Source organism: Mus caroli, chromosome 8 (genome assembly GCF_900094665.2).
Source record: "Mus caroli chromosome 8, CAROLI_EIJ_v1.1, whole genome shotgun sequence".
NCBI classification, from domain to species: domain Eukaryota; kingdom Metazoa; phylum Chordata; class Mammalia; order Rodentia; family Muridae; genus Mus; species Mus caroli.
The window spans coordinates 46,884,227-46,911,570 of NC_034577.1; the positions used below are offsets into that span (position 1 = coordinate 46,884,227).

Genomic DNA, 27,344 nt, shown 5'->3' on the forward strand with positions numbered 1-27,344 from the left:
AAAAAAAAAAAAAAACAGTGAAAATGTTTCTGTCAGGCTTGGGATGTGAAAGGCGGAGGGCTTCCCTACAACATGGAAGTCCCCAGTCCAACCCTGAGACTGAAATATTGCATCCTTCAGGGAAGCTCCTTAAGGTAAATAATTCAAAATAGATTCCTGAAGTCCCTGACACTGACCAGAAGCACTAGGCTCCTTCCTGCCAGACTGAACAATAAAAGCTGAGAATCTCTCTTGGAGAGGCAAAGCCAGGCTGAAGACAAGACTCTGAGACAAGACCAGCTGCCTGCAAGAAGCAGAGAGCAGCAGAGCTGCACTGGAAAAGGTTTCCACCAACTGAGGTACTTGGAAAGGACACTCTTCAACCTGCTGAGCTGTCTGCAGGCTGTGCAGTGAGCTCCAGGTACCCAGCTTTGGTGAGATGTCATCCAGGCTGGGGTGGACTTTGGTGATGCAGCTGTCTTTGAGGACAGTGAGGCTTGCCCCTCACACACCCTGGTTATCGGAGGACGAGAAGGCCTTCATAAATGTTTAGATCTTACCGAAGACTGAAAAGGCCCCATGTCCACCAGGGGACAGGGCATGGCTACTTCCAGCCCTCTCATAGACCGCAGCCATACACTGATCACTTTTTAGCATCAGCCTCTGACACCTGCCTAAACGTCTTAGCCTCCTTGGTTTTGGGGGTGGGGGGTCTCCTTGTGGTGCCAGCACAATGCCAACTCAAAATAGACTTCATTAATTCCCTGGAAAGCATTTGACTACACCTACACCAATTGGTAGTACTTGGCCACCACTGTGCTGAAGGGAACTGGGTAGACTGAGTCGTGGCGGCCACAGTGTGCCTGTAGTAACACACTCCACCCCTAAGGATGGGAGAATTGTCTACATGAACTCAACTGCCACATTTATTACCTTTAATCATTAACTGTGGCCCGTCATGGCTGGCCCAGCCCAGGCTCGGTGGCTCTTTTCTGTTTACTTCAATTCAGGAGCCCCTCTTCATTTACCACTATTAATTAACTCATGGCCAGAGCTCTCTGTTCAGTTCTTCCATACCTCTCCTGACTATTTTCCACAAAGAATTTTTTTAATTTTTTATTTTTGTTTCCCTTTTTTCTTTGATTTTTGTTTGGTTTCATTTCTGTAATCTTGCGACCAACCATTTACTCTTTTTGTTGTTTACAGAGCAAACGTGAAAGACTGACATAGACCTCAGGGTCATACACAGATCTCGTTTTAGCGCATGACAGGGCTTTGTAGACCTCAGATAGCAGCTTGAATTTTCCCGTGTCCCTTCTGTTTGGCAGGTTCTTGTTGGGGTGCGAGTGCACAGCCAGCCTACGATACACTTCATTAATTTCTTTGAAGGAAGCATTTGACCTCACAATGGTAATAGTTTGCCATTGTGGCGTAGGAGACTCCTGGATTGAGGCAGAAATGTGGAGCTCAGTGTTACTGACAGATAGAGGTCCCCCGTCCCGGGTCCCCCCCCCTCCCCAGTCTCCACTGGTGGAGCCTACAGTGATAACACAAAGGGCTCTTTCATAGTTACAGCCTATTTCACAGCCTGCAGCTACTGCTTAGCCCAGAGTAGCATCCCCCATGCTGATAGGAGTTAGGGACAGAGGAGAGCAGCATCACCCCCCCCCCCCAGGATCCCCTGGGGAGTCCCAGTGTGAGCTGGAAGGGCTGGGTTAGCAGCTGGCAGAAGCTTCTACTCTCACCACCAAGCAACCCCACCTCAGCCATTCTCGTTCAACCAATAATTGAGCTACCTACCCCCTTTTTACCATTAGCCTCAGTTTCCCCAGCTTTTTGAGCACAATATGAGGAGTCCGGGAAATGGAGTGGTAGGTTGTAGACATGCTTACTGGCTGCCAAGGACCATCCCACTGAATCTCAAGGCAGCCTTCAGTCCTCTAGGAAAGGACCTGGAATGGAGGGGCCTCCTCAGCCATAAGCACCAAAAGGATGGTTCCTTGTTTGATGGCCTCTCAGGGGACCCTGTACCTTCTCATGTTGTCCTTACAGGAGATCTTCAAGGAGCTGGAGTTCTGAAGTCATTAAAACAATGAGAAGCAACCACAGCCACACCCAACAAACAACTACTAGCAGATTCACTCAGTTCCACAACTCTACAGACTCTACAGAAAAGCTGTGACCATTGCTAAGTTTAAGTACTTATGTAAGGCTATTCCAGAAATGACAAGATGTATATATATATATATGAGATAAACAAATAAGAGAACATCAACTGAAACAGGTGATAGAAAACTAATTTTAATAAAAATATGATACTTAAAATGCTAATCATAGTAATTTTACACTGTATAATTGATATTGATGATTGATAATATTAAGAGATGTAGTACTAAGACTCATGAACAGATGAAAACTTTTTAACTGATATAACTAAAAATATGAGAGATATGCTCTTCAAGGAACAGATTAACAAATGCACTAGTAAATGAACTTAAACATAGACTGACAGAAATGAAATAAAGTGAGAGATATTGATTTAAACACGTTTTAAGAAAGAAAAATCTGTCTGCTGTTGTTTTCCATGGCTACTGTACTTTCTTCCAGCAAAGTCAAATATTACTGGCCGTTTATTCCATATGCGAGACAGACAGACAGAAAGACAGACCTCTCTTTACACTGTGCGTCTGCTGGGTGGATTCTCGTGGCTTTCTTTATTCGTTTCCTTTATTATCCTATTGATTTTTCAATACATACTTTTGGTGAGTTTAGAAATCTCAGTTGAGAGATTTATTGTCTTGGCAATTTAGCGGCTTCCCTGCTGTCTCTGTCTTGCAGAGTTTCTGATGAAAAGTCCAACATACTTTTCAACTTTGTTTCTACATGTTTCTACATTGTTTCTTTCAATGTAGTTGTTTCCAGGATTTGTCTTCATCTGTGCTTCTTAGCACAATGACTAGGTATGGGAGAGGGATATTTGTTTTCATTTAAGGTTCTTTGAACTTCTACCATATCAGGTTTGCTAAGGAAAATTCTCAGCCATTTAACTCTATAAAAAAATGTCTGTTTTTCTTTGGGTTGCAGTTACAAATATTTGCTCTAGACCATCTGACTTATCCCAAATCTTTATTTCAATCTGTATAACTCTTCTCTGACTTGGCTAATTTTTGTGTTGTTGTGATTAGAAACCCTGAAAAAACAATCCAAGAAAGAAGAAGGGTTTGTCTTAAATCAAAGTTCAAGGCAGTATACATATATATTCCTATCATGGATATATATCCCTACTGGTGTAGTATATATCCCTTTCAAGGCAGTATATATCCCTACCAAGGTACTAAACATTCATATATATATATATATATATATATATATGTATATATATATATATATATATATATATCCCTATAGAGGCAGTCAGGGCTTGAAAAATCTCTCCACATTGCCTCTTCTATAAGGAAGGAGAAAGCCATTTGTATTCTGTTCAACTACATTCCCCCTTTTATGCAGCCCAGGACACAAGTTGCTCTTCTCTGGGCTGAGTTTTCATACTTCCATTAACTTCATCAAGATAATCAGAGGCTAATCTAATCTACTTAACATTCCCAGGGATGCTCAGATGCTTATCTTCTAGATGATTCCCGATCCTGTAAATTGATAGTCAATTGATAGTCCTATTGATTTTTATATATATTTTTATGTTATCTGTTTTGCCTTTTCCTTTCTTCGAAGGCCTCCAAACACAGTAAGCGAGTTAATAGTGTATCAATACAAATCTATATAAAAATCAGACAGGACAGAAAAATTAACAATTCATTGGAAGACAGTATTATCCTAATACCAGAATTAAACTGAAGTATATATGAATATAAAACTTTAGGCCAGCATTTCTCATGAAAACAAATAAAAACATCCTCAACATAAGAAATGTAGCAATATTCAGAAAAGATAAACTATCACAATGAAGTAGGGCGTTTGATAAGATTATGACAAGAATTGGCCCCTATAATTATAATTCACCATGTATGTGAAATGCAAAAAAAAATAAGAGAGAGAGAAAGAGAGAGAGAGAAAGAGAGAAGAAAAAAGAAAAAGAAAAAAGAAAAAAAAAAGAGTATCAGCCCTAAGTGTTCCCTAAAACATTCTTTTTTATTCCCATCTCAAGGAGGCAATGAAAGACCTGAACATACAGATAAGGGCTCTCTGGAGGGCCACAGTAAAATAGTGCCATCTAGAACAAATTCTATTACTTAGAAAAGACTTGTTTCTGAATTTGTGCTAAGTCAGCTAGTTTTTGGACCACTGGGTGTAGAAGCGCAAAGGAAGGTGAGCCAAAGTCCCTCTTCTCCTGGCATTAACTGAGGAGAGTAAGGGAGCATTATGGAAAGAGCAAGTACTTTTGGTCCAGCCGACAGCTGACTGCATTAGTGTTACTGCAGCACCACTGAAGGGGGATGCTGAATAGAGGACTAGGAATTCTGGGGAGGTCCCTCGAGTGACACATGTGCTTCTTGTCCATCAGGTCAGCAATGGGCATGTGCAGTGCTGAAGAGTAGCCATGCTCAACCTTCTACCTGTCCACTTCCTTGTTAGTAGCCTTCAATAAACCTGTTTTTCTTTTAGCTTCCAAGCCACCTTGCTTTGCTTGATCCTGTCTGCCAGCAAACTAGCCCCACTGCAAAAGTACAGCTATGTTGTAGATGTTGTATACCATACAAACAAGAAAGGGGGTACTTGGTGCAAGGAAAAAAATAAACATAAAACAAACAGCAAAGAGAGTAAGGGCACGTTATCTCACAGTCTACTCAATATCACACTGGATTCCTAGGTAATACACTCTAGAGAAAAAAAAAATATGTTTAGGAAGGAAGAAATGAAAGTGCCGAAGTTCACAGATGCTATACCTGTTTACATAGATTGTCTATCTCAAAACAACACGCCCTGTATATACACCAAAATATGCAAATAATACAGCTAGAATAATTGAGGTCATCAAAGTTGCAGGACACAAGGCTAAGACACAGTCATACACTTTACTAGAGATGAACTGAAAATTCAAATTTTAGAAAAACAACCCTTTACAATAATACAAATCAACTGTTCTGGATAACCTTCATTGCCAGCCTGACAGAGCCTAAAGTCATCTATGAGGAAGAGCCCCATTGAGGACTTGGCTGGGTCAGGTTGGTCTGTGAGCATGTCTTTGGGATGTGGTCTTGATGACTGATTTATGTAGCCTAAAAGGCTTTTAGGCTACATAAGAAAGCTGGCTAAGTACAAGGCAGTGAACAGTGTTTCTTCATGGCTTTTGTTTCAGTTCCTGATGGAATTACTGCCCAACTTCTCTCAATAATAAACCATGACCTGGAAAGGGAAACTAAAACAGACCTTTCCTTCCCTAAGGTGCTTTGGTCATAGTGCTTGTTAGAGCAACAGAGCCCAGCTAGAGCATCAACTTACCTAGAAATATAAAATATGCCTGAAGCTGGAAACTAAGAACACAGATAAAAGAAATAAAAAAGACGTGTGTTCTGTGTTAATAGGACAGGGCACAACATTGTTAACAACTACCACCTAATGATATACAGATTCATTGTAAGCTCTATCAAACACTCAAGTATCCTTAATCAGAATTTTGTAGCAGTCAGAAAGCTGAGCCTAAAATTTAGAAAACCATAAAAAATAAAAGAACACATATAATCTTGAAGCTTCCTACAATATACACATTCAAGCTTCCTACAATATACATATATAAATTTAAGACAGAGCTACCATATTATGGAGGAGACCATACCCAAATACTACGTCATGTGCTACCAAATAAACTTCCCTCGTGCCAGGAATTGACTACATCCTTTGAGTCATTGGGAAAACGCATCCCATAGATCCCTCCCTCAGACATTACAGGCTATGAGCAAACTTGAGAGTAAGAACCTATACTGGAGATATCACATACTTAGGGCACAGAATATGAAATCCCAGCTGGTACTCAACTGGAAGCTTCATCCCTATTGGCTAGAGTACTGGAAGCTGTTATGCACAATGAATCTTACCCAGCTATGATCCCTGTGAACTGCAAAAATGATCAGCCTGTAAGATACGTCCACTGGAGCAAGAGTGGCAGAAATGTTTCAGGAGAATATTTTTTTTTCTTTTATTTAAGACCTACTCTATGAGACAGAACCCATCCCTGACATTGTGAATGAAGACAAACACCTAAGACTAGAGACAAAATAGGTAATGGGCCCTAGAGGAAACCTACTACTACTATTTTGTTCAATGAACATAGCAATAAAATGTCTCTTGATGATATGCTGCAGTACCTATAGAGGAATGTGTCACTCAACCCTAATCAGAGCTTCCTTCTTATAGATGGTAACACAGAGGCCTACAACTAGACACAGAGAGTGAGAGATGTTAGAGTGCCCAGCCCTATAAGGGATGCCTTCATCCCATCCTTTACCTCAAGGCTCAGGGGTCTATGGGGAGGTGGAGGACAAAACAACTGTAAGAACCAGAGCTGGTAGATGACATCAAGGATGCAGTGTATTCTGCACACTGCAGGACAGATCCACATATGAATGGACAGAGGAGAAAGTCCTACCCTTAACAAAGCAGCTGTTCCCCACTGATGACTTCTGGGGAAGATCTCCAATGAGGGATGAATGGACGCACCAAGCAGACTTCAGGCAGACCCCACACTTAAGAATAGCTGGGCAATACAAATTCAACTCTATTTTTGGTTGTTTGGTTGGTTTGTTTGTTTGTAGAAAAAGAACATGAAATTTACTAGGTAGAGAGGGTGGGAGGGTCTAGAAGCACTTGGAGGAAGGAAAAGAATACAATCAAAATATATTGTAAGAAATTCTCAAAGGATAATAAAATAGAAAAATAAATAAAGCAGGATGACTCATCTACCATATCTGTACTTACTTTAAAACTACTTTAAGACACTGTATTATTGATGAAAATGGATACCTGGATCCATTAAAGAATATGGTGAGCTCAGAAATATACATATGAGGTAAACTTTTCTCAATAACATTGAAAAGAAATGTACGAGAGAAATGGTAATCAGCATAAGAGGTGTCAGGACAATCAGATATAAACAAGGGAGGAAATCCCATACAAACAGAAAGCACTAAAACTCTTGTGCGGCACTCTACTTAGACTTAACTCAGAGTGGATCAGTAGCCTAAACATACTAAGATAGTAAGCACACACCAATAAAATGTAACAAGTGTAGTAGGGAACATTTTAAAGTTTTTATAAAACTTTTGATCCAACGAAGAAAACAAAATAATTTAGAAGTCATTAGTATTAAAATAGTTGATCTTCAAAAGAAACAATAAAAAAAAAGAGTCAAGACACAGAACTAGGTTAGGAGTGTACTTTTTAAAATTAAAAGCATATTGTAATATGGGACTGCTGAGTTTGTGTTAGTAAATACAGATTCCATCAGCTGTCAGCTGTGACCTTGAATTGTTACACAGAAGAGTCATTAGGGCTGCAGGAAATTCAAAGTTAGCAAGCCAGTGAATTTTTTTTCCTACCCATATATTGAGATAGGTACTCTCTAGGGATGCCACTAGTTCACGTAGCTTGAAGATCTGATTGCCCTTGTTTAGAACTTCATGGAACACTTACTGACAGCCCTTCACTGAAAAATGACTCTCTCCTTATCAGTGTGGTGGGGGAACATTTGATAAAAAGCCTCCCTCTCATCCTACCAAAATAAATCTACACTTAACACCAAGAATCAATAGCATATCAATGTTTTCAACTATCATCCATGGATCCCACTGTGTACAACTCTCTCCAGTGCTAAGTGTTTTCAACCACATCAATCTACCGAGGTAATAATGTACCTGGCAATACATCATTACTGCATGAACCAGCGGACATATGCTGATGTTATCAATTCCAGACTAAAGAAAACCATGAAGTGACAATGTGGCCCAAGGACAGAAGAAGCTGCTGACAAGTAAAAGAACTCCTCAAAGGAGAAGCAATTACAGAAACCTGCAGTACTCCAAATATGCAGTCGATGAGATGCAATAAATAACAACCAGAGAGCCATGTCCCCTCTGTGAGTGTTTCTCACCTTCCCTCGGTTAGAAGTACAGGGTCCAGGAACAGCTCTTTCCTTTTCAGGTGATAACTGGTCACAGTCATAAAGGAACATCAAACAAGATTCCAGGAAGCAAATTCATATATACTGTTTGCAAAATGTGATGCTAACACTAAAACCACACAGTGATTTGACAGACATAGGAAACCACAGACCTATTTCATTTACTTGAAAAAGTTAAATAGGTAGTCATATAAGTCTAATGTTATCAAAGCAATCAAGTCCATATATGTGTGTGTGTATATATATATATATTTACACACACACACATATATGGAGAGAGAGTTTGTATTTGTCAATATAGTATCTACATATTCCCATAAGAACCCTAAGATAATGGATGACTTAGTGTATCTGTCGGAAGTTTGTGAATTCTTTAAGTTCCCAAATTCCATGCAGAGCTTCAGACAAAGAAAGAAGACAGAAAAATACAAAAATCTAGAGATGAACTAAAAGCAAACTAGAGTCTGACACAAATGCAAAATAACCTAGTTAACGAAAGTAGTTAACCTTTGCTGAAAATCAAAACAGACGTGACTCTGGGGGACCAGAGGAGGCCCGCTGGCCTACTCATGGTGTTCTTTAAGAGACATAAATAGACAGGCCTACAAGTCATAGGCACGGTACACGCATCACAGTGCATTCTTCTGTTGCTTATTTCTTTCCATAATAGAATCCCAAGTCTTTCATATTGGCGCGCTCTTAACTCTGGAACACTTTTTACATGATTAGATGTGAAACCTGGAAAACTGCTAGCAAACCCTTCCATCCACATCAACACATGGAGCAGCATGGCGCATTGGACAGCTTTATCTTACCGTAAAGCTCTGGGGCCAAAGTACATAAACAGCTCCTTCCCTAAGGTTTCCACGCCACTGTAAACATATCCATTAAACAGTCTCAGGAGTTTCCAACCAGAATCTTTAGCATTCATTGGAGCAGCCTAGTAGAAAATAGATACATATTTAACACACATACAAACTCACATATACAAACTCTAAACACAATTACAATGCAATTCTTAAATCCAGTTCTATGACTCCTCGACCAGGTTCATTCCCAAAAGAAAAATGACCTCTAACAAGTCAAATAATACAATCATCTATTTACATATATTCTGTCCAACTGCTCTGCAGTCACCGGAAAGGAGAATGGCCATTTTTTAATTGAAAAATAAAAGTCACTGTAAATAATTGAGATGAGCCTTTCCAAAACTATATTATGCATGTGTACACGCATGAAAGTACAGGAAAGCCATGAGAATTATAAAGCTAACAGCTATACTATAAAGCCTTCTACTTGTGAAACTATATAGAATCAAGTTCCTTGAAAGGGTATTCAGATTGGACTGCTAAAACTGATGGCTAAATTATGAAAAGAGAAACTTTAACACTACTGGTGAAGTTTTAGGCAAGTAAAGAATAGTTAAGTCCAAAACCCATAATAAAAGAAAGAGAGACAGCAAAACCAGCTTGCGGCACATGGACATTTGGGAAAGCTAATGAGGAATACCTCCTCTTCGAATGGTTTGTGGAAGATGAGAATTAGTCTGGCATCCAGAGTAGGGAGTCTAATTCAAGATCTGTCCCATAATGTTGATATTATGAACACAATGTTAACAAAAAGAAAAGGAAGTTCACTTTCTCCTCAGCCTTCCCAAACCAAACAATATAGTTAGAATCGCAACTCCCATAATCATAAATATAAAGTGAAACATAAATACAAAATACAGATTCTTTGTGGGGGAAGGTAAGGAAGGGGGTTTGCTTTAGATACTGATAATGTTTGTTTTCTTAAACTTGGCAGTGTGTATAGCGTTCCTTATATCATGCTTTATTGTTTAGAAATGATTCATAGGCATCATTTAATGAACTCAAAATACAATAAAAAATATTAAACACACACACACACACACACACACACACACATTGAGATAGGCTCCCAGCACCTAAAAACGAACTCATAACTAATCAACTCTAGAGGATCCTATACTTTTTTTCTGGTCTGTGTGAGCATATGACACATACAAGGTGCATATTCATAACATACACTCATATATAGAAAATAAAAATAAATGCATTTTTACAAATGATAAAACAGGCACAGATGATAACCACACATTTTAAAGACTTTTAATATTATTTGTAGTGTAGGTGGGGTGATGGTGGGGTGGGGTGGTGGTCAAGGCCAAAGAGATTATTGATCCTTTGGAGCTAGAATTATACACCTTTATACATTTATTAGGTACCTGGTGTGGGTACTGAAATCATACTCAGGTCCCTGTAAGCGCAGTAAAGTGTTCTTTATTGTGAGGGCTTCTCTCCAAGCCCTAATCTATAGATTTTGAATTTTTGAAATTGCATTTATGACCATCTATGAGTTTAGATACGTGCAGATTCACTATTGCATACAAATGCACTGAGGTCAGAAGAGGGCCTCTGGTATCCTTTCCCTCATTCTGTCTGCTTTTCCTTGAGTCAAGAGTCTTTCCCTGAACCCAAGGCTTGAGTTTGCTCAGCTAGGTTGGGAACCAACAAACCCCAAAGATGTTCCTGTCTTTGCCTCCTCATGGCTGGCCTGCAGGCACTGGAAGGGACTCTCAACTTGGTGGGTGCTGAGATCTCAGTTTCGGTCCTCCTCATTTTGCACCAAATGCTCTAAACAGCTCTAGCTCTGATTTCTGAGCCACAACTACACACAAACACACTCTCACACACACACACACACACATACACACATACACATTAGTATACCTTAACTTTTAATCTTGGATAATCTCTCATTCCCTTCTAATTTTCTTTTCTTTGTTCTCAAAGGGCTAATGGTTGTTCAGAAGATTTTGAATAGTAGGGAAAAACATCTCTTATCTTCAGTTTCAGGTCAAGGAATATTATCCCACAATATTCAAACTTTTATCTTAGGATTACATGTTATTCTAACTGCTTAGTTGTAATGTTTCTACTCTTTATTTTATGAAGTTGGCCTTTGTTTTGTTTGGTTTTTTTAAAGATTTATTTATTATTATATCTAAGTACACTGGAGCTGTCTTCAGATGCACCAGAAGAGGGCGTCAGATCTCATTACGGATGGTTGTGAGCCACCATGTGGTTGCTGGGATTTGAACTCATGACCTTCGGAAGAGAAGCCGGTGCTCTTAACCACTGAGCCATTTCTCCAGCCCCCTGTTTTGTTTTTTGTTTTGTTTTGTTTAAAGGAAAGAAACTCTAGTATTTCTATTTGAAAATAGTAAGCAGATGTGTAAGGAGCTAATTCTTCCACTATTCGAGGTTGCAGTAGACATGAATGGGGCAGAATTTTCTACTGCCTACAGTCCAAGGAACTTTAGAAGGATTTTAAGCCTGTCTTTTGTCTTTACCTATTCTTTTCCTTTTGGCCCTTCGTTTTGTTGTTGTTGTTGTTGTTGTTGTTGTTGTTTTGTTTGTTTGTTTTATGAGATAGGGTCTCATTATGTAGCGTTGGCTATCTGGAATATACTAGGAAGACCAGGCTGTTGTCAATTTCACAAAAATCCTGTCTCATCCTTCCAAGAGCTGGTTATTAAAGGTATGTGCCTCTACAACAGATTTCCTACCATTTATGGTAAGTACCGGGGAATTAGTTTCAGGCTCAGAATGACTGATAAGCACATACAAACAATATTAAAAGCAAAAACACTCAAATTCTTCATAAAGCACAGGAAGAACCTCAGAGATTCTTCATCGGGAATCACTGGTCCAGTTGTTACCATGTTCTTAGAACTTCTGCTTCTGAATTCTGTTCTGTTTCAGAAATGCTAAGGACCAGTCTCAGCTTGAAGAGGAGTTCCGAGAGAAGGGATATTTGAGAGCAGAGAAAAAAAGTGACTTGAAATCAAGTCGTGGATCCAAAATGTGGCGACCTATGGCCTGCTGAGATGGCTTTCCAGATTGTTCTTTGTATCTCTGTAGATAGCTAGCTCATTGCTCTGCAGTCTGCTAGAGACAGCTTTTTGGACTGTTCTCTCTCTCTCTCTCTCTCTCTCTCTCTCTCTCTCTCTCTCTCTCTCTGTGTGTGTGTGTGTGTGTGTGTGTGTGTGTTCTGTTCTGCTCTAGACACTTTTTTTCTTCCTATTCTAAAAAACACTCTGGTTTAGACAGTTCTCAATGTTAGTAAAAATTCAAAACGCTCTCTGCTTTTAGAAAAAGCTTTTCTAACCAAAGTTAGAAAAGCTGCTATTAAAAAAAATTGTTGGATTTTCTGAACAAGTCAGAAATTCTTTTAGAAAATTTCTAAAAGTCGTTCTTGAGTTTTCTAATCAAAATCAGAAAGCCAGAAAAATTCTAAAAGAGCTGTGTCCATTCTTGATAGCTGCTGGAAAACACTCTAAAAGACCTGTTTCAGCAATCTAATTACTTCTTGGGATTTCTGACCTCAGAAATCCTGTTAGGAAAAAAAATCTTGAAGCACAGGAGCACTTGAAGCACTTGAAGCTTGGTTCCCTCTCTAGAGATCTCCAGATAGCTCAGCTCCTGCTAGAGAAAAGTTCTAGAGAAGAACTGCTATCACTTTCTGTTAGCTCATCGCCTGTAGACCAAGAGCCCAGATTTTAATTATCAACTCAACTCAGTCATTTTTCATTCCAGGTTCCCTTTGATTATCCTATGGATGAGCATCTTGTGACCTCAGCTGCTTGATTCTTAGGAGACAGCAAGCCCTTTCTTCTTGTTTTGTTTTGTTTTTTGGGTTTTGATTTTGTTTTTGTTTTTCGAGACAGGGTTTCACTGTGTAGCCCAGGCTGGCCTTGAACTTAGAACTCCACCTGCCTCTGCCTCCCAAGTGCTGGGATTAAAGGCATATGCCACCACTGCCCAGCTCTTAAAAAAAAAAAAAAAATGCAAAAGAATTCAGAGATCTGCCTGCCTCGGTTAAACACAGACAATAAACTAGCTGGGGGGTCAAGGAGGAACCCCATCCTGGAATTACCATTCCAACCTTGTCTGGACCTAAATTTGCTCTATCCCAGGCTGACCTGGAACTCAGGAATCTGCCTGCATTTATATCTGCCTGTTTCTGTATCTTTCTGACAAGCTGGCTCATAGTATGACTGCCTCTGTTCTTTTTAGGTCTGTGAAACTCCTTATACAATTTATACTGCATCCTTAGGATTTTGCATAATTGAGAAATTACATATTTTCTAACTGATGTTTTTTGAGTTCTTTCCTACAGTCTTAAGGGCTGTACTGAAGGTCCCAGGGCTTACTATTTTGCTGAGACATAGACACATACTAGACTCCTGGACAGTGCTGTCTCTATTTTAATGGAGTCATTAACATTAACAAGGAGGACACTTCTCAGAGGAATGTGAAATATATACATTATTATGCAAATATGCCTTACACCCATAGCAGCCACTTGTGGAGGCCCATGCCCCTCTGTTGGCCCTGTCCCAGAGATGGGAGCCATTTCATTCCACCCCCACTAAAGCCACACCAGACTCTGCACAAAAAATGAACTCAAGGACTTATGAATGATTGATTTTCAAGTACTAGCAAGGCAAACTAGAGTACTAAGTGAAGGGAAAATATTCATTCACATCAGCTTTGTTTTTATAAATGACTATGTAAGTGTGCTAAACTGATAAACAAGAAGAGTCTTGCTTTTGTGTCCTGGAGTCTCTAAGCCACTTACATAGACTTCAAGCCAAGTATAGACTACAGTAGCAGATTTCAAGGTAGGTTCCTATAGCAACCAACTAGTAGGTACAAAGTTTTTTACACTAGCCAGGACCCTTTTAAGATGATGAAATACAGAGCAGACATAGACCTATTATGAGTAACTTTTATATAAGTATAGACTAGGCCATATTTTCAGGATCCCAGATTAAAAGTCTAACTTTAATTTTAATTTTTCACTTATAATTTTCACTTATAAATTAATGGGTCAGAACCTTGATTTTCCAGCATTGCAATGTCAATTACCTCTTATCCAGTCTTATAACTTCTTTATTAGTATCTGGTTTTAACCATAGATACCCTCTGAAATATTCTCTTAGAGCTTCCAGCAAAGTATCAGTGGTGAATAATACCCCATTTTAATACACACATATACGCGCACACACACACACATTTACACACATACACACACATATATACAAATATATACACATGAATGCACACATACTACCCATACTCATGTCTGTCAGATTCCCCCTGTACTAGATTCAAAGAAAAATAGCTACTTGTGCTTTGAGCTCATCTGGCCCAATGTTTTTACAAGCTAAATATCATACTTACCATCTAACCAATATCTGACCAATTACAAATCCTTTCATAAGCTATCACATTGCTGCTTTTTACCTTAGTGTACTACACCACATTGCCCATCTTCCCTTCCCTACATGGGAACACACATAATGGGATGGTTCCCACTACCCATCTACTCTCTGCCCAGACTTCGTTCCTTCTTTCCTTCACCTAGTTCTGACTTCACCAAGGTTTATAATGGCTCTTGGCAAAGGCTCAAATGCTGTCACAATGCCAAATAAAATAGTCACTGAGTCCTAATTGTCTCATGTGAAGTCTCCTCAAATTGCTAAATTAACAGCTTTGACAAGAACTTACATCATTTACATAAAAACTGTAGAAGCCAACGGCTGTGACAGTTCATGGTATTCTCTTTGCTCTGTCTACAACTGACATCCTCTGACAACCAAAGTGGTACATGACATCTAGAAAGACAACTCTTTCTATTATAAATCGCCGATTCATGGCTGTTTAATTGGAATAGTTCATTTCAGAAAAGTTTATTGACTTCCTTGTATATTTCAGGCTGTGTTCTAGAGGCTGGGCATATATCTGTTATGTAAAACAAATTAGATTACTCCACACTGTAGAGTTTATACTCTAGCAGGGGAAAAGGCAATGGAAGGAGTGGAGGAACAATTTTGGGGGCAGAGGGGGCAGCAGATGGCAGTTTTAAGGGGGGAGGTACCATCATCTCACTGGGGAATTGGCATTGGAACAAGTTTTAAAAGACATAAGGGAGTGATCCATGACTTTAGAAAATGCAGTGACAACGCAATGCCTTTCTTGTGTCACAGGCTGGGGTGGCCACAGCACAAGAACCAATGGTATGAGATGAGATAAGTAAGATTTGACATATAAAAGCAATCAGATTGTGTGGCCCGAGGACCAATTTAAGGAGTGGCTTTTTTCTCCGTAATGGAGTAGAACAATAATATGAGCTACATTAGTATTTTAAATGCACTCAGTGGCTACTAGATAGAAACTTGGCTGAAGGAGTTCAAGGTAAAAGCCTGAATATTACTTATGAGACATCTGCAAAGATCTAGCTGGGAAACACAAGGATCTGGACCAGTAAGATGTAGCAGTACTGAAAATGGACACATTTTAAAACAGATTTTGAAAGTCAGACAAGTATTTGCAGACAAACTAAAGGAGGAGCAGGAGAGAGTCGGAGATCCAAGATGATGAGTTTGGGACCTGAATAATAGGGAAGAAAAGTTACAGAGAAACCTGAGGGAAGCAGAGACGAAAGGAAAAGCAGGTTTGGTTTTAAGGCATATTAAAGTTGAGGTATCTCTTAGGAAAACATCAAGAAGATAAATATGGGATTCTGGGGTTTGGGAGATAACTGAGCTTGAAGATATAAATTTCGTTTAGTGTTCTGCAGAGAAACTGTCTAAACCAGTGATGTTAGATGAGATAGAAGGGACTCTGTACAGATAAACAGCACAGACATGAGGTCTAGGGGCCTCCAGAGTCCAGCAGTTGGGAGAAGGCAGAACCGGCTATGGCTTCTGATGTCAGGAAAAGAGTACCAGAAAGCAATACAGGAGCAAGTGGGCAGCTAGCAAGGCAAGAGCAAAACCCAGCAAGTGAGGCATCCCAGGAGCACCTCGCAAATGCATTTCAAGGAAGAAGACATGCCAAAGGCTGTCGACAAATCCAGTAAGACAGAGTCTGAGCTTCGACCCTGGACTCAGCCACGCAAGAGAAATCCAAGCAATATTTTTAGGGATGGAAGGATGGCAAAGGCCTGAATAGAGTAGGAGGACTGAGGGATCGTAGAGAACAGCACTGGCTGCAGAAGGCAGAGCAAATTCACAAAGCGTATAAAATACAGACATGGGGAACATGAGAGGAAAGGGAGACAGACACCTCTGTGCTTGTTTTGAGATGACTCATGTCTGCCTATGGCTGGCAAAGACTCTGTAATGGAAAGTGATCGCTGAGCAGCTGCAGCACAATTTTTTAAGAAAGCAAGTAAGAAGGTTCAAGGTCACACACAGTTTAATATCAGGATGGAGGGCTGAGGATACAGGTATAAATGGGAGTCAGTATAACGTCATACATTGCTGTTTATCGACTGATTGATAACATTCTCTGAGTAAACTAGGAAATAAGATCATCCACTGAGGGAAATGCGGGCCCCAGAGATGTGGATCCTCAACAATTACGTGCAGGATGTGAAAATGTTACTGCAACTCATCGTTCCCAGGTTGAAGCCAATGTCCTCATACAAACAGTGCCACCCCACTCCATCCTATTAGCTGAAATCTGCCAAACGGCATCTATAAAAAGACATGTCATGGAAATCTCACTGGATAGCACACAAGGCACTCCTCCTTATCCTAACTAAATCTCATTACTTAATAGTCCTAATGTCACTGAAAGAAAATGCTCTGATTTAACTAGGTAAAACTAGTTAACTAGCACTTATCTAGCAACTTGTGCTTACCCACATTTAACCCTCCCCATTTTTTTTGATCATGTAGATTCTGAAAACTTGGCTAGTCTCTGACAGAGGTTTTACAGCTTATGAGGGCAACTGTTCCACTGTCAGAACTCTTTAATTCAGCTCTTTAATGTGCCACTGTTTATTGTTTTAATTGAAGAACCAAAATATTTATTAGTAAAATACACATCTAATTTTGGTATCTTTTAATGCTAAACCACTATATGATATACATATTTCAAAAGGAACCTATAGAAAATAAAAGGGCAAATATGAGTTTTAACAGAAGTCTAAGCATTTTACCTCAATACCCAGGCCTCCAATACTACCCTGTTAGGGACAAATCCAACTGTCTGCATACTGATGATTTTTCTCAGATAACTTCTAACCATGTGCTAGGTATACAGAACGTACAAAGTGGACAATATGTATACTCTATAAAAAGCACCTAAAATACCACTCTTGGGGGGTTATTTCAACAAATTCTTGTGCCTTGTACTCCTAAACACACACACACATACACACACACCAGCACACATACACACACACACACACACACACAGTATAATAACAACTCACGGCAGTAAAGGTTGTCCTAGAGCTTCAATCAGTGCATCTATTTTTAACTATTAGAAATTGTAGAAAGATCTGAACATGAAAATTTTGTCCATTAAGTATTATAAAGCGAAGGCTTGCTGGATTGTCCTTCAAACCTTTATGAACACTGGACTACATACTTATTAACGACTCGGACCATATGCCCTTGCAAATCAATTCTGTTGTGCCTAGGAGGAGGAATCCAAAAATATAAAGGCCAATATGCTTAAAATGCATGAGACCATTATATATCTTCACACAGCTGTCAGTGTGAAGTGAAATATGTTGTTGTGGCTGAGAGAGCCTCAAAAAGCTTCAAAGAAAATCCTTAAAGGTATAATACATGTCTTGCTTGCTCTACTGGTATTTTATCCCATTCTCCATAGCCCAAAACAATATACATTATGACATCAAAGAAAAATTGAAAACAGTTATAAAATTAAAGGTTCTACCAGGTTAAAAAAAAATGTTTACAGCCCAATGAACGTCAAAAGTATAATGTAGGTGGTAGCAGAAGGGCAGGCCAAGGGATGACAGAGATGGGGAAATATTAATTTATGGAAAAGCGATGACCTGAATCTATCAAATGACTTCAGCACAGCAGAAAGTCACCCAGTCATCAATGCTGTGACCTTAGCTTGAATATGTTTTAAAGAATTGGCTTTTTTTTTTAACCTGATGAGGTATTTGGGAATTAAAGTAAAATGTTGATATGGTTTCTTCCTTATATACATAGTCTTTAAACCTCTCTTTCATATGTGTGTGTGTGTGTGTGTGTATGTGTGTGTGTATACACAGTCTGTAAACTTTTCTGGCTCTCACATTTCCCTTTTTGCCTCCCTGGGGATCTGAACAATCTTGAGGCTTTCTGCTGGCCACACTTAACAGAGGTTTTCTTAGCCACTGCCAGGCACTTATTACGCTGAATTATTATGTATCTGTGACTTGATTTCTCCCCTATCTATATAAATTCCCAGGGGACAGTGACTCTGTTTAGCTAATATCCCCAAGGGCTTTCCACAATGGCTGGGGATATTTGTAACATTTGTGGAATTGAATAGGCCCATTGTCCCTTTCCTCCTAAAACCAGGACTGGATTGAAAATATAGGACTTCTGTCTCCACCCCATGCCCTTTTTACAAGTACCATAACCAAAATTTCTTGCCAAGAAGAAGAAGAAGAAGAAGAAGAAGAAGAAGAAGAAGAAGAAGAAGAAGAAGAAGAAGAAGAAGAAAGGAAGAAAGAAAGAAAGAAAGAAAGAAAGAAAGAAAGAAAGAAAGAAAGAAAGAAAGAAAGGAAGGAAGGAAGAAAGAAATCTTTTATTTTCTAATTATGTGCAGTAGAAAACACAATTCTCACTAGTATCAAATGCTATATGGAAGCTAACATCTATGCCCACTCCCTCACCTTTCCCATAAAGGAGAGAATTTTATATTCCATAGCCATTTTCCCAATCAGATTGGCTCATGGTTAGCAACCAATCCCAAAGAACCCCATCCCACTGGGCCTTTAGTTTCTGACAAGTCCATTTGGTATTCAATGGCTTGTACAAATTGTATAATGACTTTTAAAAGGACTGAGGTATTCCATATTTGAAGGAAAATTATATGTAAAGATCGTTTTTTAGATTTGGGTTATCTGTTATACAGGTGCTTTCCTCAAGACACTGTCATTTTTAAGTAATCAACTATACATAACACTCAGGACAGGATAAAATGTCACTTATGCTTGCGTATGTATCACAAGCAGTTTTACGGCTTCTTCTGCACCATCTCGTTTTATGAGCTTCAGCATACAGACTGGGCAAGGCTTTTGCAATAAACCTAAGACATTTACAAGATATTCTCTTGTCCTGCTGTGGAATCTAAGGTTATCACCTCTTCCTATAAACTTCTACTGCCCAGACAAATTCAAAAATTAATTTCCAGAAGGCTATTATCTTTGCTATAACTATACGCAATTGTCCAATACGTACTTGACTTTCTCATGTTGACCCCTTATAATCCTGTTACTGTGTTATTTGAACATTTGAACCTTTTCTTTCTTTGTCTGAAATAGAGATGAAAATCTCCGTTGCCACAATTTTAAGTATGATTGAGTAGGGTTCACCTTCCCATTTTCAAGTGGCTTAATAATATGAAATCTTTAAAACAACATATATTTTCAGAGACAGCACATGATTTATCGCGCTGATTACCATTTATCGTGCCTATCCATGGGTGAACTGGGAAGATGAACTTTTCAGAGCAGAATAAGACTTTTTCCTAGACAAATGTTTTGACTCTCATTTAGTTGCATATTGTGGCCACAGAGAATGTCCTATTCACTTTCATCGTCTCAGTAATATATGTTTTTAAATTATAGGTCACTTGTCTATCAATCTAAATCCTCCAAACCCCTAATTTCAAAAATAGTTCCTAGGATCCATAATAATGTCTTTAGGACCATGCATGAAAATGTGTTCTATACCCTTGGGGACTTTTGTGAGGTCTAAATCCTCGGTGCCTCACCTGACGATAGAAAGGAGCAAACACACCTCATAAAAGAGGGCATTCTAACATACTCTAACAAAATTGGGTCTGCTGAGAAAGCTATGCTCCAGGAAAAAGAAAGGGGGTGGGGTGCAATCACAAGAATGTTTATTTTGCTAACTACTAAGCCAGGAGCTTTCAGGTCCTCTAACGTAATCTTGATCAAATCAAGTAAGATGTGAGTATAAGCATCTCCAGATGAGGACGGAGCAAAAGTAAAGATGAGCAGATGTTCTTTACAGCATCTGGAATAGTGTTGGATCAAAGTTACAACAGTCACAGACACTGATGACTCTCATCCGAAGGAAAAAAAAAAATAGAATTACTTCGTTACCCTTCATTTCCTGAGTCCAGTGGGTGCTAGTAATGACCTTGCATCTCCAGGAAAGTCATTATCAGTATCCACTTAAAAGGCAAAGTAGATGATGCATGCTCTATAAAACATATAGGAAACCCATTTAGATATTTAATTAACTCATTCATTCAAATAAAAGGCAAGAAAGATATCTATGTGAATTTTTATTTAAATTTTTATGAGGGGAAACTTTTAATGTGGGTCATCTGTACTTTGACATAGTAGATGTCTTCAAATGATACGTACAACTAAAGGTTCATATAGTCGTAATAAGAGATGCCAGTTAGACTCTTAAAAAAATTCTGAGCCATTTTACATTATCCAATGTCTGCTTTTCTCTATCCATTCAATTTATATTTAAACGCCTAGTTTGTTCCTGATACTCTAAAGGATAATATAGATGACTAAGTGTAGGTAACATATTACATACATGTATGAAGTCTTATAGAATCATCAGAATAATCAGTGCATGTTTCAAATTGGTCAATGCTTATAAATAGACTGTTTCATTTTTGTGGGAGGGGATTAAAAAACGTGTCCAGATTACACACTGATTTCACTAAAACATCATAACGACCCAACAATTACAATTGGTAGACTGACTCCTCAAAGCTCATTAGGCAGACATGTTCATCTGCATTCTGATATTGTTTCTTATCCTACGGTCCCACAAGCTCCAGCAGAGTTTGATGCAGTGTGCTTACACAGTTGTTTGGTTTTAAGCCGACAAGACAGTGGGCCACAACTTAGAAAAGTGTGTAGATGACTGGCAGATGCCAAGATGTTCTACAGAGAGCATTCTTCCAAGTCAGAGTCAGTTGTCACAGAAGGGAGGGGAGAATTAGTGGCTTTTCTATAGGCTCTAAACTAGAACAAAGAGAAATGCCATATGATAAACAGACTAAGTAGTTCACTCTAGCAGTAGCTCCCAAGGTAAGATATTTTATGTTGGTTTTTGGAATAATGATTATCTGAAGTTTGAATCTTTTATTTTAAGTGGCCACTTAATATTTCTTTAGCTCTCCTTTGTTATTTTTCATATTTATTACACTGTAAAGAATACGGTATGCAATTATTTTTAAATGCTGCTTTGAGAAAACTAATCATTTTAAAGCCAGTAGTAGAAACATTAAATGGCTTTAGTTCTTTGGCAAATATGCCTAAAAAACCAGGGATCATCTGTTACAATAATGATCTTGCCAGAAGTTTGTGACAATGGTCCATATTTTAATGAAATTTAATATGGATCCAACAGTGCTCTCAAAGGCAAAAGGCTGTTGATATTTATAAGGGTTATTATTATGCTTTTTAGATCAAAGGCCCAGAAAAAATCAAGCCACAACAGAGTATTTAGAATTCTACTGAAAGCCACATTATTAATGCCATATTGATTTTCAATCCAATGTCAATGGAAGCAGATCCTTCCTTCTAATCACACAGCTCTATTCCAATAATTAGTTCCTCTTTCTATTAAGGCATTATCCATAATAGCTTTAGATGCAGGGCTATTTATTTGTGGAATATAGCTTAGTGAGTATAGTGTTGCCAAGTGAATCTAATCATTGCTCAACCATTAATAAAGCACTTACATAAGGCTATCGAGATGCACTCTTTGGTGCCATCTGAACACAGAAATGAAGAGAATTATCAGAGCAGATAATTGACTGTAGTGAACAAAATTTAAATGGTGGAGGACACCGCCAAAACCCAAGGTCATACTTCTTTAGTTAATAAGGATCGCTATCACGTATAGGGCTTATGGTATACAAAGGAGTAACCACTCCATTACTCAATCTTTTATTACTGAGAGTAGCTATCAGATACACATAAAAGCCTGAAGGGAGATCAAACCTTGGCCCAACACCTTACTACAAGCGACAGTGCTCAATTGATTTAAACTCACCTTGAGCCCTACGCTCCTTTTCTGGTAGCATTAGGTTGATCTTTATTGTAGAATTATTCTTTCTCATGACTAACCGTACTTCACGTTTTGTCCACGAAATAATTAAAATAAGTTTAAAATGAATGATTAATACTATTTTCTCTAAATTCCAATAAGGTGACTCTGTAAAACATAATCTTGGTTTCTTGCAACAGGAATCTTATTTTTATAAATAGTAACTTTCTATGAATAAACTTTTAAAGATAAAACAGGTTTTATTTTACCAGCAACTAGCAAAGAGTTTATCACACAACATTATTGTTGAATGACATAAATCATGGCATCAATGAGGATGTTCAGATCTTACGCATTGCTCAGTGCAACAGCATTTATTTCTAAAATAGTGGCTGGCTGACTTCACCTGATTTCTACCACCAGCAGCTGAGCCTAAGCTCCTCACCTGGGTCACTGCAATACCTCCTTGAGATTTCTTCTCATGTTTTCTTCTTTGATATACAGGGGTCTAGCCAAACTGTAAATAAATCTTAACTACCATTCAAGGCTCCTCCTGATGCCCAAGATAAAGCCTGGAAGGCGACCCATTGGAGACGACGCAGCAGGCAAAGGCACTTGACACTAAGGCTGAAGATATGGGTTTGGTTGGGTCCCTGGAACCCACACAGAGTAGAAAAGAAAGTTGTCCTGACTTTCACATGTGCTGTAACACACACAACGACATTCAGTCACACAAACAATACGCACAAAAATAAAACCCAGCTCTGAAAAGTCCCAATTGTGGTATATGGAGTTCTTTATAATCTTCCCATCAGCTTTAATATCAGGCCATCTTCGGTTCTCCTTCTTTTACTTACACACTGGTTTATCTTTCAGGCCCTTGAACACCATTCTTCTGCATATATGGGCCACTTTCATCTCAGGAACTCTGAATCTCTTATGTCCTGTAATTTACACATCAGCTCTGTTACCACCATAGGGAGACTTCCCTGGTCTCTCTGTATGTCCTAAGAGAGAACCACACACTTCCTCTGAGAACTTATCACTTTGTTCTTCATTGTGTTGCCCTTTATTGAATGGCCATGTATTTTCCCAGCTACAACATAAAGACAAATGTATTTTCACCCTCCTGTACTTTGAGAGTATGCAAAATTTTGCTGAATGAGTGATCTTCGTCAAAACTAATACTTTGGAGAAACCATTAACATAGGTCTTTATAGTACTCTGAAATAATTTCGAGAAACATAATTTTTTTTAAAAGTACAGAGCACTTGTTGACACACCAAGTCAAAATAAATAGAAGTATAACTTAAAAGATCCTTTTTTTTTTCCTCCTTCAGCTTGAAAATACATCTTCCTTGTTTCTTTCAAGTTGGGAGCATATGCTAATTGCATAGCAGGCAACGTCTTTCCTAGACCAAGGCTATGAGGGAGCTTTGCTAATTTGGAGAAATTGAAGAACAGCACAATATTGCATGTATCCATGAAATACAATTAACCACACATCTAAAGGGCTTTAAAAGCCTGGTCGTTTAATCAGAATATTTTTAGTATAGTTCTAAGTTCTTACCAAATGACTATCCAGCCATCAGCAATGTATGCCTGAGTGGCAAGTTGTGCTACGATTTGCTTTCGAAAGAAATAAATTCACTTAAGGAAACCAGAACTAGCTTTTACTGCCCCTTCATTAGATGGCAATATTCAGCTGAGTGAGATTTTAGTGCTAAATTTTCCATGTGCAACGTTAGAATTATATACTACTGATCAACTGCAGAATTTGGGGCTGGAAAAGGGCTAGAATTCTATGCTACGAGTTCAGTCTTACAACGTGGAAAGAAAAACATACCAGACTTCGCACAAATCTGATGATAACGTCAGTGAATGTAGACGGTAAACAGCAGAAAGCATCTTTTGCTGACTGCTTGTTAACAGGGTTGGAACAAAATGCCTTCGGTGGATCTAGCACTGGCACTGTTAGCCAGATTCTAGAGCTAAGACTCACTTCTTAGGTTAAATAAATGTCGGGAAACACAGGCTCTAGGTCATGGGAACCGGAGTAGTAGGTCACTGGGGATCCCAGAACCTGGGTGGTGTTTTTACTCCACTTCCCGCTGCAGCTTCCAGGACTGACTTACCGAGGTAGCGACATCAGCCGGGGAGGCGGCAGGGGACGTGGCAGGGCCCAGGAGGCTCTGCAGAGCTGTCCCCCGCACGCCAGTCACCGCCTGCCCCGGTAGCACTCGTGCCCGGATCTTCTCTCCATTCAGTGTACACCCTGGCCCTTCCACCATCTCTGCAGCCCGCCCGGAACCCCTGCTAGTTGCAAGGCCTGACTGGAAAACAAGCAGGCAACTTCACTTTCCTGCTGACACACACTGGGCGGGAAGGAAGTTCAAATTTCCCGCGCGCCCCGCCCCGCCCAGCCTAGGCTCGCCCACCAGAAAACCCCGCCCATCTGCGGCCAGGCCACGCCCAGGTGGTGCGGACTCTGCTCTGGGATCCAGGCAGCTCACAGAATTCAGGGCTCTGCAGGTCTGACACTTGAGTCATCGGTATTTCCTGAGCCAGTGCACAGTGAAAGGAGTCACAGAATCCGACTCAGTGTAAAAACTCAGGAAACTGGGAGTTGAAGGCTAGAAACTACGTTCGAGCTACTCAGCCCATACTTTTTGAGCTGAAATCGATCAAATTAAAACAACGTCAAGTTTGCGGTTTCATAAAAGCCCAGCACTGTACTGAAGTAAAAGTGGAAAACTAAATGTGGAGATTTGTCTAGTTGGCTTTCCAGTGTAGGATGATGAATGGTTACATTTGTCTACATCAGACTCGGGACTGTCTGGACTCTCTATTCTGTTAACTAAAATTCATTTCTGATCTCTGTCCTTTGATGGAGAAAAGTCTGAAATAGCCTTTTCCCTTTCACCTTTGTATTGTTTATTGCTATCTAAAGAATGACATCATTTATTATTTAGAAATTTCTGTGAGTTAGAAGTTGGTAAAGTCCAGCTGGGTGGTTCTGGCTCCCCAGTTCTCTAAAAGTTACAAGGTAGGTTTGGTTGTAGCTAGAGGATCCTCTTTCGAGAGGTTCATTTACATGGGCTGATAGTAAAAGGTCTTATAGTTCTGGCCATAGACCTGCTTAGCTGTGCTCTAGATGTGATTGCAGATCACACCAGAGGAGGAACACAATTGCAATACAACTTATTACCTAGCAGCTGTTGTAACCTGTGAGTTACAATCCCTTTGGGGAAGTGGGGGGCGGTATGGGGGACTTTTGGGATAGCATTGGAAATGTAATTGAGGAAAATATGTAATAAAAAATACTAAAAATTTTAAAAAAAAGAAATTTAAAACCATTTGGATTTATTTCCCTAAATACCTTTCATGTTAGCTACATATATTTTAATGTATTTAATATTATTTGTTTGAAGGAAATTTTAATATTTTCAGAACCTATTTCTAAAATAACTGTTATTGAAATTAGATAATACATAAAATTATTTTTTAATATACCTGCCTTATTAAGGCAGCAAACTAGTAATGTTAGCTTATTCCATCTTCACAATAACCTTGTAACATAATCAGAATAGGTATCATTAATATTTTACACATTAGGAAATTGATTATGATGATTAATTTTGATTGTTCATTTCATTGGATTAAGAATTGCCTAAGAGATTAGGAACATTCATGTCTAAATATGTCTGTGAGGGTACTTCCTGATCCTGGGACACTGATATAATCAATAGCTTAACTCACTATTACATTAAAAATTTAATAGTAAGTGATGGAGCTATATAAAGTAGGGTCTGATTAGAGAGTAGTAGGTAGTAAGTCACAGAGAGTTTGTCTTCCAAGGCATGTCTTGCTCTGGTCAGCCCTTGGCTCCATACCACTTCTTGTGATATCATCTAACATGCCTCTTCTACACACTATTGCTACCATGATGTTCTTTCTGTTCAAGCACGAAGTCAAGCAACCATGGATTTGGACACTAAAGCAAAGAGAATGGAAGGCTTGAGTAACGGTTCAGTGCTTAAGAGCAATTGTTGCTCTTGCGGAAGACCCAGCTCTGATTCCCAGCACCCACATGGAAGCTCACAATCCATAACCCTAGTTCCAGCTATGATCCTCCTTTCTGACCTCCTTGGGCAGCAGACATTCACACCTTGTACATGCATAAATGCAGGTGAAACACTCATACACATATGATAAAATGAATAAATTTATTTAATAACTTTAAACTATGAGTCCAAACAAATTCACCATCTCCCAAGTATTTTGTCAGGTCTGTCCTGTCTACACAAAATGTAACTAATGCATACAGGGACAAATGCAGAAACAGAAATTGAATTTTCTAATTTTTTTAAACCAGAATTCTTTCACTTAAAGAATAGTCATTGGTCAAATAACAATATCTAACATATGAGGAAAGATAACTTGTTTTATGGCCTCAGGTCAGTATACATTAGCTGTACAGTACTGGCTTAAATCATTCTTAAATAGCATAAGAATTTGCTAAAATGAGATAGATGAAAGCCAAATACAAATAACAAATTTATTTGGAGTGTTTCATTACTCCCTCTATTCATTAAAAAAAAAATGCATGTTTGCTTGACCCTGGCTGTGGTGACACGTGGAAATAACCCAAGGACTAGAGGAAACAAGGTAGGAGGATTGTGAATTCAAGGCCAAAGACTAGTCTGAGCTACACAATAAGTTTGAAGCAGGTCTGGATTACATAGAAACACCTTATCTCAAAGAACAACATAAAAAACAACAACCAAATAAACAAACAACAACAATACCCAAACAAACAATCAAAAACTGGGCAAATAAATGTGTTTTCTCTGAGGAATGAAACTATACTCTAAGGTAAACAACTCCATAGTTGAATCCTTGCATGTAAATATATTATATTCTGGTTAGAGACAGTGACATTTTGAAAATGCAATGAAAGGAAGAAGAGATCCCATGTCAGTTTATGTACAAAAATGGATGTAGAAAAAGGATAAGAAAAGTTATTTTCATTTTCTCTGGGTAATAGACAATCAATGAGCATCCATTAAAGGGAAATACTCTAAAAGATCTGGGAATTCTGTGGCCTTAAGAAATGGGAGC

General features: G+C 38.9%; 1 protein-coding gene and 1 non-coding gene across 2 annotated transcripts in view; both read right to left on the reverse strand.

The window, feature by feature from the left end:
• Positions 1 to 24,672, reverse strand: part of Neil3 (nei like DNA glycosylase 3) — a 51,373-nt gene extending 26,701 nt beyond the window's left edge. The window contains exons 1-2 of the mRNA XM_021170939.1: positions 24,359 to 24,672; positions 8,926 to 9,050 (exon numbers count right to left, since the gene is read on the reverse strand). Of these exons, the coding sequence (XP_021026598.1) occupies positions 8,926 to 9,050; positions 24,359 to 24,514 (281 nt within the window). The 5' untranslated portion in view covers positions 24,515 to 24,672. The remainder of the gene's footprint in view (positions 1 to 8,925; positions 9,051 to 24,358) is intronic.
• LOC115031781 lies at positions 12,389 to 12,447 on the reverse strand. Its single transcript, XR_003837445.1, has one exon. It is a non-coding gene; the product is annotated as a U7 small nuclear RNA (small nuclear RNA).
• Positions 24,673 to 27,344: the final 2,672 nt, after the last annotated feature.